The 10,841-nt window shown below is 49.8% G+C and overlaps 2 protein-coding genes across 2 annotated transcripts; both read right to left on the bottom strand.

Annotated features, from left to right (window-relative positions):
• Nucleotides 1-2,622: 2,622 nt before the first annotated feature.
• BO79DRAFT_213534 (glucan endo-1,3-beta-D-glucosidase) lies at nt 2,623-5,762 on the bottom strand (the record flags this gene model as incomplete). The annotated part of the gene is made up of 7 exons (XM_025683210.1): nt 2,623-2,645; nt 2,699-2,958; nt 3,011-3,072; nt 3,128-4,855; nt 4,904-5,013; nt 5,068-5,548; nt 5,601-5,762. The coding sequence occupies 7 exons, from the start codon at nt 5,760-5,762 to the stop codon at nt 2,623-2,625; spliced, it is 2,826 nt and encodes a 941-aa protein (XP_025544779.1).
• A 1,760-nt stretch (nt 5,763-7,522) lies between these two features.
• Nucleotides 7,523-10,753, bottom strand: BO79DRAFT_242492 (UTP14 family protein). Its single transcript, XM_025685214.1, has 2 exons — nt 7,908-10,753; nt 7,523-7,825 (listed from the first exon to the last, which is right to left on the bottom strand). The coding sequence occupies exons 1-2, from the start codon at nt 10,647-10,649 to the stop codon at nt 7,643-7,645; spliced, it is 2,925 nt and encodes a 974-aa protein (XP_025544778.1). The 5' UTR covers nt 10,650-10,753; the 3' UTR covers nt 7,523-7,642.
• Between the last annotated feature and the right edge of the window lie 88 nt (nt 10,754-10,841).

Here is a 10,841-nt window from a genome sequence, read left to right as displayed (position 1 = left end):
CGCTAAGCAGTGATCACGATTCCGGATGTTCCACTGGCGGTGGTAATTGGTTGATGAGGAAATTCTGGTGGACCAAAGACTGAGGGGATGGACCAAAAGGAGGGAGGCAGCTGCACAGCCTCAATCCAGATCATCCAACGTTCCAGGGATTGATGGAGGAGGGGGGGAAAAGTGTGGAAAGCTGCCCAGTGTGATTGTGGCAGGGTGTGGGGGGCTAAGTTGAGGAAGAGTAATAAAGTAAGTAGTTACTCGTAGTGACTGACAGTCGTAATGCTACCTGAGACGGGTTAGAAATCTTTTTTAACTTGACTCTCTGGGCAGGAAGGGGTACTTTTAAACGAGAGATTGATGGGAGTTGGATGACGATGACGTTGACCACTTCGCGGGAGACAATTGGGACCAGAGGATACTGCCCGAAGCCGACCGGGGAATGGGATTGGGGGGAAGAGTTAAGTAGTACTTGAGAAGGAAAGTTTGGAAAGGAAAGGACTGAAAAGTTGGGATTATGGGGGTTTACTGGGTGGAAAGAGTGATAGACACCAGCGTGCGGACCAGCTTCTCCATGCCGGGTAATGGTGATGTAGACTAATGCAGAGGATAGATCGATAGAGCCTGAGCTTTTTTTTCTTTCCCACCCGATGCAGGATGAGAAAGCAGCAGCAGGAATCGGCTGTTTGTGACGAGACTCGAGCTCCCGGACTAATCCGGGTGGGTCTGATGCTTCCAGCTCCAGCCACCTTCAATCACTTGAATTTGAATCTTTCGATCTCATGTTGATACCTAATGCAGTTTAATAAATTAAGAAAGAGGTCAGCATTAATTCTACCTACTTACATAGCATCCATCCTTTCTCAATAAATAATCCCCACTATGCCAGAGTCCCTTCATCATGAATAAATTACTAGTACTGATCAAACATACCATGTTCCTGGGACTGCCGTGACACCGGATGATGGTGGAAAAACCCACTCACTAGTTCAACTATGCATTTTGCACTGCCACGATCAGGCCCCACCCTCAGGGGAATGGCCCCCCTTTGACGTAACATGCTCATTCGTTCGTTACTCACAAAGTTCTGGACCATGAAGTACAGTAGCTGGTTTTGACTGCGTTTAAGATTGATGAGCTGGTTGTCGGGTTTTGAAGATTGAGGAAATTTAACAACAAAATTCTGAATTCAGTCAACATGGATTGATCGATCATCCCACAGAATCGCAACACGTTGTTAACATCATCCAACATGACATGCTGCCGGATTTGCTAATATTGGAAAGCCGGAGATATTCTTGACAAAGAGTGACAGCAGCAGTGAACTACCAACTATGACATTACCACAGCGTCAGGTAACTAACTAAACTACTAATAACTTCCCTAGTTCAGTAACTGTGATGCTCGTATACAACATGGTAGCCTACCATTTACAACGACTATTTACAAAGTACTAGTAGTAAGTAGTACCGACCAACGGCACTTACCTCCGATTGGGTACTACAGCCACATACACAATGCACTCAAAATCAATAAGCGGCTGAGACATCCATCCAGCCTACTTCAAATTCACAGAAATGAATTTAAACTTCAAGCCTCGAAGAAATATGTTGTTGCCAGATGGATCACGGAACTTACTTACTTAGTACTTACTTAGAGCAAGACCCAACTTGATCCGTGCACTCCTTTTTCCCGTCCCCGTCCGTCCCTTGCTGTTTTGACCCACTTTCACTCACCGGTTGAGGTGCAGTTACCAATCAGATTACTGTGTTTGCACTTTGTTTGATTCTCAGTATACTAAGTAATTAGTTAGTCTATCGAGATGGGTTGAAAGTGTCGACTAGTTAGTTACTTAATTAGCTAGTTGGGTTAGGTATATAGAAGGATGGAGCTACTACTCAAACCCTCGACATTCCATACTAATAAGATAGAATAGATTACTGTGGCTTGTTCAAGTAACATTCCTCAAATAAGCTGAATCACCCAAGCCACAGGAACGGAGGTATGGTTACTTTTCCGCATCAGGCAGCCTTCTTAGCAAACTTTATGTATGTACTTATCTAGGATAGATGCATAAGCCACGGCGATTATTTGGTGTCTCACTTATCAGATCACATCACATCCCCGACTAGTCACTCAGCCTAGCATAACTACTTCCTAAGTACTAGTTATTAGGCTAGGTCACGCAGCCCACCACGTGCGGGATTGATGGAGCCCGAGTGATTGGGACACATCTCACTTTGTGTTCGCGAGAGATAAGCTTGTTATGAGGCTGTACAGCCGTGGAAGGTGTTCGGGGCTATGCGAGTGTGTTTGGTCCTTCGCGGCTGAGTGGCGCTGTTGGGGAGATGACAGGGTTTGATGTTACGGTCCGTATTAGAGATAGAACTTCTAACAATGCTAAGAATCAAGAATAATATTTTTCTTTGCTGTCGATGCCAATGTAGATCAAGTCATTAATAAACATCTATATCACTACGTCCACAGGATAGTCGGATATATGAACAGGTATAGTAGACGGCGCCATCCAAAACATATCAGCAACACATGCTGCATATCTTCCAGGAAAGAAGTCCTGGACAATCAAAAATGCCAAACTAAATATATCAAATGCATCATCGCTATGCTGCGTCCTTAAGCAGGACCTCCGCCCAAGCCTGCGAGGTTGTTAGCAACTTCTTCATGTAAGAATCTGGAGGGATATACTGACCCGCTGCAAATGCAAGATACCATGTACGTGACGCTCCACCATCAATCCAGCTGTAATCGAAGCTGGACTGTGCGAAGAAGTTCCACGAAGATGCAGGGTCAATCAGGGCCAGGTTGGCGTACAAGACACCCTTCCATCCTCCGGTGACGTTCGACGCAGGGTCGGTGGCATTGGCCGAAAAGAGTGCATTCCACTCCTCGCGAACAAAGTTCTGGCTTCGTACATATGGAGACGAAGGCAGAAGGGGCAGCATGTGGATGCTTTGACTAAATTAGCTTGATGCACGAATAAAATCATAGAGGATATGCATACCCTTGGATGTACTCCAGGTTGTTACCGAAGTAAGTAGTATGATCAACCTTGTTCTCAAACAGCTTTAACACATGTCAGTTACTAACGATCAAAGTGAAAGGGCAGGCCCGAACTCACAATGCCAGTCACCTTGTTGGCGATAAAGTTCGCAGGCTGATTCTTGTTGTCACTCTCCATGAGGAAGTAGTTGTGCAAGCTACGTCGGAGGATTCCCAGCATCAGGTTGCCGCGGGCTTCCATGCTAGCATCGCCAATCGTCTTTCCCCACATCTTCAGAGCATATGCGAACATTGTATCTTCCGAGGTTGATTCCTCGTCCTTTCCGTCAAACGACTCGAACAAACCCTTGGCCCACGAGTGCCCATGGTACCAATCGAATGAGCGCGAGAAGGGGAAGTACGGGTCGTTTGCGGCCGAGTTTCCAGCGTCGCGAACAAGCATGTTCACCCAGGCCTTGTTGGAATCCGTGAGCCAAGTCGAATCAAGCGACCCAATAATGGCAGCAGCATGGATAAAATATCCATAGTGGAAGTGGTGGTCATTGTAGTAAGTGTTTCCAAAGTCAGCACCAGAATCGCCTCCGTAGCTGGCAGAGGACACCACTCCCCTCCATACGCTGTCATACACCAAGGGGAACTGTTGCTTGTTGTCGATGAAGCGCGAAAAGGCGGTCTTGAGGTTCTGCAAGGCCGAGGCTGCCAGGTCAGGGTTACCTCCTAGCTTATTCACTGTGTAAACAAGGGTCGCGAATTTGCTCAATGCCTTTCCACTGTAGTACATGCTATTCAGGTCTGACTGTTGGTCGATGCTTTGGTTGAGCTCGGTGGGCGCCACAGAGAGGATAACTTGTTTGGCAGCAGCACTCAGATTGTTGACGTTACCGGACGATACAGTCCACGGGTCGAAGCCCATTTGGGTCGGAAGGTTCGGCTCAAGCATCGTCCATGTTTCTCCTACAACAGCAGTTGCATTACCCTTTGTCGTTGTCCGAAGCGAGATACTGGTCATACGGCCCTTGGTAGTGTTGTCAAACGATTCGACGTGATGGGGCAGGGCATACATGAGCAGTGGTGTCTCTTGCAGCTGCTTCCCTGTCTTGGCGAATGCCAGATTGTATGTACCAGCACCGTTTAGAACCGACCCGGATACAGCAGCTTCCAAAGCAAAGACGCCGCTAGAGCCGTCCAACAGCTTCTCCCCAGACGCACCTGCTGGGTTCTTGGTGATTTGGATCGTACCAGACCACCCGCTTGGGCCACGGAAGTTGGTGTTAGATTCCAGGCGGAAATCCGGGTCCTTTCCATCCTGAGGAATGGCATAAACAAGCCACTCTGTTCCATCTGCCAGAGACACCTTGTATTTGTAGATGCCAATCCGGGGCGAGGAAGCCGTGACGACTTTGCTGAAGAAAACACCACTCTGGATCAGGGGCTGTAGGTTGTTGTACATGCCCGTGACGAAGCCCATTCCCTGCACCAGAGGGATGGTAATTCTTTGGCTTGACCCGGGAGTGGGACTCAGAACAGCGTCAGCGGAGAATGGCAGAAGATTTTCCGCGGTCAGCACAGTCGAGGTATTCAGTTCTGTGGCCGACAGAATCATATGCTGAATGCCAATAGGGTTGATGTAGTACTGGATGGGATTGCCAGGAATGTTGGTGTTGGTGGGGCCATTTGCAACGACATTAACCTCGTTGTGGGAAATGGCCATTCCATAACTTTGGGCATTCCCGCTTCCTTTCGCCCATGACACACCATAGGGATGGGTAAAAGTAGTATTGGTCTGCGAACCTAGGAAGAGTCCAGCGTAGAACTTGTTTGTCTCGATCGGTGTCGTGACATTTTCCTGTGTTTGTTAGGAAAGTTATGACATCTTGAACACGGAAATACATACAATTCCTTTCTTAGGCACAGGATGATCGTTCCGCGCTGTAATGGTTTGCGGAATTGGACCTGTCGCCAATGGCACAAAAACGTCCTGACCAGACATTGATGTAACTGAGGCTAAGGCCAAGGCATGTTAGAAATTATAAGACATTTACCCAATGAAAGTCTTACCTTGCACAACAGATGAAGTGATTGAATTCTCGGCTTGCGTTGTTTGACTTGCGGTCGTGGTCAGACTCGCTGAGCTTGAGGGCTCGGCCTGGCTCGCTGAGCTTGAGCTTGAGGACTGGGTCACGCTTGTTGTACTGGATGCTTGACTCCTGGTTTGAGAAGTGGCGGTTGTAGCCTCTGGGGCGTTCTGACTAGGAGCTTCCGCCGTGGAGGTCTCAGAAGTCTCTGGCTCCGTTTGTGGTTTTGTAGATGAAGTAGTTGTATCCGCACTAGCCGGTTTATATGCTGATACCGGTACGGTCACTGGGTAATTCTTATCCCAGCCCGGTAGAAACTCGCTCAATAATTCGTTTGGGAGGTTTGCGGTATCTCCCAGGGCATCAAACAGCCCATCAAGCCCCAAGGGGTCTTTATCCTTCCCTGTGGATGTCGGGGTTGGGCGCACCGGATGGCCCTCGCGCTCAAGGCTGGTCGGATAGAACTAAATGGTTATTAGAACCAACTTCATGATAGTCTGGCCATTCGGCACTTACGCCTTTTGTACCTGCTAGTACTCTTTCAGTTTCAGCACCCGGTGGAAATTGCGTCTTCGAAGACGCAGCTGAAGAAGTTTGTCTCGGCGCCGAGTATACTCCTTCTGCAGCTAGAAGCCACATTAGTAAGAATGAAGAGCCCCATCTGTGTTTCCTCTCCATTGTGAAGATCTGTGCCGTGTTTTTCGGACAAAATATAGAAAATAAAAGGTGTAGTAGACGGTCCAAGCTCCGCCACGCGTCCCAAGGCCAAAAGGCTTATATGTATTAAAGTGACCAGCCAGTGGGGTTGGTTGAGGAGAGGATTCAAAACATGCAACGAAACAATGCCAATGAACGCAATGGAATCATTAAGAAGAATATAAGATAGGGGCCAGAGATGGAGAAACGATCCAAGTTTGGATCACCCAAATCTCCTTTCGTATATAATACTATTCGAGTGCACGGAACACTCGAGAGACAGGCTCCAGTATATGAGGAAGGGATGGGAAAGGATAGTAAACAACAGGAGAAGATCGAGCGGCGGAAGACATTTTTCAAATAGCAGTGAAATAACTCACCTAGGTCGAGTATAGATTCCGGTCTCAGCCAGTAGGATTCTCAGGCCCGGGCAAAACTCCGGCCCCGGTGCAGAAGGATACCAGACGAACACTGGCGGGCTGGAACAAGTGCCAACGGAGGTATTACGAGGCGTCGATCTGCACAATGGTCAATGTTGTGGTGTCTGATCCCAGACCTCGAGGCATAACGGAAACATAGCACGGGGAATGTAGGGTTGAGGGGGGTGGAATGCACCATCCTCGGGCTCTGCAAGCCGTGGTGCATGCAGAGCGCCATCTGCCTGAAGTCGGGCGGGTATGTGCAGGGGAGATGGAAGCTTACTGCAGCCGGATGATTAAGACAGCTGATGAAAGGGGGGGGGGGGGGGGCAGATTGATTAATCGAAATTAATTTGCATTAACCGATGGAGGGCCAAATGATTGATTGATTGATTGTTGATGGTGTCGTAGACGCGAATTACTAGTGTGAACAGATAAAAACTAGTAGTTGGTTTTGAAGGGAGAGGAGAGAAAGAGGGAGAGTGGAAGGACGGGTGATGGTAGTTGTTGAGTTGCTTGTCGCTGTTCTGTTTGTAAGATGCGGGTAAACCAAAGAACAAGTGGAGCATCGATGGTTTACTGCTGCATCCCCCCATGCCTCATATACTTCCCCAAGAACTACGTACTTTCTCCTCCTTCACCTTCTGACCAAAGGACAAAGTTGAATACTGTCCGACCAGCTTTGCGACCGGGCTTTGAGTGTCTCATGGTCCTTGACTTGACTCTGTGGCTTTCTCTCCATATCACGGTTACCTTTCCTAGACCTGGTCTGAGAGGCGTATGCTCCCTAGGCATCAAGGAATGTACCCATACGCCAAGGTTAAAAGTAAATTTCGTTAGTTTGATTGTTGAATGCTCGATCTCTGATTTTTCCCAGCCAACGCCCGTCGTGGCATTCCGCCCTGTCAGTCGTCGTTGCAAGGGACGCAACACACTCTCTGAGTGGCTTGCTCCTTTCCATGGATCCAAGTCGGACCGAATCTCGATGTCCATGTGGCCTGCATTCAAGGAAACACCACTCCGCATTGGGAGAAGAAAGTATCACGGTGCAGCGACTCACCAGACCTGATCATCTTGGGTCCAAAACACTGCTTATTCGACAACCTTATAGGGGGGGTGACCAACCCCGGAGACTAATGCCCTGCACAAAGGGTCCAGCACTAAAATAACTTGAAACCAGTGCTGGTCTGCAGATCGGATGCTACGAACAATCCGGTTGATGCGGGGATGACACAAAATCATCACCTTGACAACCCTCTAGTCGCAACCTCTTAACCAATAAACCCATCGTTCGGAGAAATCTTAAAATGACTTGGTATCATGACCAAACTTAATTCTACAATAACGCCACCAAAAGACCCCAGGCAGGCAAGATGCCTTGCTCTCGTCTACCCAGATACCCATCATGACTGCCAACTCGTAGTAGCCAGACCACCACATACATTAAACCATGGGCTTTTCCATCGGTTTGATGACACCTTGCTTGATCATCACGCGTGGCTTGGTTGCATTTTGGAAAGTCTCCTTCGTAGACCACTCAGGGCCGATGGGCAGACGGAGCGATCTCTCGTACTGCTGCTTCGTTTCGAAGGGGTGAGGGAGTTGCGTGGCCATGTACTTTGTGTTCTAGACAAAACAGCAAGCGTTAGTTCATCATGCACAAATTAAGAATCACACGCGCTAGAGCCCGACTGATCGTCGTTCTTACCTTCTTGACCCGTTTCTCGTTGATGATGACCCGGGAGAGCTTGGCATCCTTCCGGTCTTCCGGCTTCACTCCCTCGACCTTGGTGAGGAACCGTTTCTGGCGCTTTTGCTGTCTCTTGCTGATGCCATCACCGGCCCAGCTACCCCAGCCGGGGAGGGTGTTGTCAATCACTTGATCGTCTTCCTCCTTGATGGTGTCGAACTTCTCTTGCTCAAAGTCCTGCACGACTTCGTCGCCCGCGAAAGCCCTCTTCACCAGATCATGATTCTTGAGAAGCACGGGCACGCTCTCCTCCTCATCACTACCGTACACCTCGGCATCAACCTTCTTTTTGCTAGGTGCCGATGCCTTTTGGGGTTTGGGAGCACTCTTCGATTTACCACTGCTGACGTTCGCGTCATCTAGCGTGATGTCAACAGTCTGCTGTGAGTCGTTCACATTGGCGCGACGGTTATTGCGATTCGTCTGCACGAGCCACGGGTTCTCCTCCGCAGCAGCAGCATCTTCCCCATCTTCTTCTGCGACTTCCTTTTGAGGACGACCACGGGACTTGTTTTGGGAGACGGCCGGTCCCTTCTTTGCGGGACGATCAACAACAATGTCGACCTCTTGATCCGCCTCTCGCTGATCCTCGTCGTCAGAACCCGGTGCCTCTTCGAATTCATTCCGAGGCAGCTTCGCTTTGGTTTCCTTTGCTGTCTTCGCCTCCTCCTTGTTGTGACCGAATTTTCGCCGACCGACTTCGGATTCCGCCTCAGACTGCGATTCTTCACCGTGGAGCTCCCGGTTGAGACGTCGAATTTCAGCATCATTCTCTGCTTTACGCGCAGCGTCCGCATTCTGCATGAACTTCATCGAAAGGAGCTTGGCATGAGGTCCCTTGAACTCTGCGTCAGCATCATCGTCGCCTTCCAGCTGACTGAGCTTCTGGCGGATCTTGCGCTTCTCAGCATCTGACCCAGCCTCTTCATCCCATGGGTCCTCATCTTCGGACTCAGAACTGGACGAGCCAAGGTAGTCTTCATCACCGTTGGTGACACGCTTTCCTTCGATCCTCTTCCGTAGTTCTTCTTCCCGTAGAGCAAGATCTTGTGTGCCATGTCGAGCGTCCTCGTCCCAGGCGGTCCGACCAGTCTGCTTCAGGCTCTTCGCCCACTTGCTCTCCTTGTGCTTCGAACCCATTCTGGCCTCCGCTCTTAGACGATCGTTCTTCTCCTTCTCCTCCTCATCCAGGTCCACGCCGGCTTCTAGGAGAGCCTGGCGTTCCTGTTGCTCAAGCCTCTCTCTCTCCTTGCGGTGCACACGACGGTACGACTTGCTCTTAATCTTCTTAATGCGCTTGGCGCGCACTTCCTCCCGGAAGAGCAGATCACGACGCTTCCGTAGTTCCGCCCTGCGGGCCCTGATCTCCTCGATAGGCAGCTTCCGCGCCTGGAGTTCTTCAAACTCCTGCACTTGTTCTTCAGCCGACTTTCCGTTGTTTTCAGTGAGTCCACTCTCCTGAAGAATATTTTGAATGGTGCTTTCAAGGTCGGTTCGAGGCTCAGCAGCGCCCATACGGTGTGTCTGGTTTGCTTCGGGATCAGGCAAAGGGAACATAAGGTGTTCGGCTCGGCGGTTGGCCTTGACAGTCTCCAGCCAGCGGTCAAGAGTCTCTTTGCTCTTCTCATATGCGGCCGCTCGGTCCAGCCGATCCTGTTGGCGTTTTGCAAGAGGCGCATCCAGCTTGCCAGGAACACCGGACGTCTTCTTGTTTGAGGTTGTAGCAGCGTCGACATGCTTCAGGGAACTCTTCAGGCGAGAATCTGTAATAGAAGGCAAAAGATCGGCAATAGTGAGTTTTTTCGTAGAAGTCAGACCGAACTCCGTAGGGGCCCCATGTTCTTGTTTTCCGCCTATCTTTCGAGCCGTCTTCGTGGTACCCTCGGTGTTCATAGCATTGACAAAGTCCTGTAGCTTGGAAAGACCATGCTCATCCACCTCATCCTCGTCCATTTCGTCTCCCGATAATGGCAGTTCATCGTCATTGTCGTCAGAGTCGCTGTCCTCGCTTTCAGAGTCGTATTCTTCCGATTCATCGCTTTCAGCCGATTGCTTAGACTTAGACTTGGCCTTCTTAGCCTTTTCCTCTTCCTCCTCTGCCATGTTCATATCCCAAGCCGTAGTCAAATCTATCGCATCCTCTCCGAGGTCGTCAGAGTCGTCTTCAAGATCGTCCTCCTCCGATACTTCAGCATCCTCGGACAGGTTGATATCGCGAGTGCGCTTCTTGCGTTCGGGGGCCTTCTGCTTCGGCTTATTCTTCTTCATCGTAGAACTTCCGCGGAACGTGAAACCCTCGAACCTTTCCTCATCACTAGAACCCATGGCTTCGTCACTGTCCAACTCGCTGTCATCATCACTACCGACCTCACCAATCCTCCACCGGTGTCCTTCGCCATCGCTACCAGCATTCGAGTCCATTTCCGCCTCATCGTCTTCAGTGCGACGGCGCTTGCTGTAGTCCGGGCCGTCCGAATCGTCGTCATCTTGAGGGTTGTGTCGCCTGCGTTTGAACGGTTCGTCCTGCTTGCCCAGACGGGTGCGCTTAACTCCCAGCTTTCCGGGGTTTTCGCTCTCTGCGATAGCAAAAGCATTCAGGTAGTTGCCAGACTTCTTGTTCTTGGGTGCGGGCTGCTTCGACTTCTGCAGGGACTGGTCCCGATCTTTGGGACCGCGCATTTGCGTTTGCCTGCGAGGCATGATGGGCGTGTGTCGCAGCTCCTGAGCAGTGATCTATGTAAATAAAAAATCTATTCAAATAAATTCCAGGAGATTAAATGAAAGAAACAACAGCTTGAATGGTGACCACGCACCGCAAGAAGTTGTCAAGATGCAGCCGTTGATTTTTTTACTTTTCCGATGCGGACCACGAAAAAAGTTCTTGGCGGGGCG

Source organism: Aspergillus costaricaensis (genome assembly GCF_003184835.1).
Source record: "Aspergillus costaricaensis CBS 115574 unplaced genomic scaffold BO79scaffold_2, whole genome shotgun sequence".
In the NCBI taxonomy this organism is placed as follows: domain Eukaryota; kingdom Fungi; phylum Ascomycota; class Eurotiomycetes; order Eurotiales; family Aspergillaceae; genus Aspergillus; species Aspergillus costaricensis.
The sequence above is the reverse complement of the archived record's forward strand: the minus strand, read 5'-3'. Positions and strand labels throughout refer to the sequence as shown.

Bases quoted from the DNA above. Each gene is read 5' to 3' on its own strand.
- BO79DRAFT_242492 (XM_025685214.1), bottom strand. From the start codon at position 10,649: ATGCCTCGCAGGCAAACGCAAATGCGCGGTCCCAAAGATCGGGACCAG. The intron at 7,826-7,907 runs GTAAGAACGACG...TGTTTTGTCTAG, and splicing joins ACGAGAAACGGGTCAAGAAG to AACACAAAGTACATGGCCAC.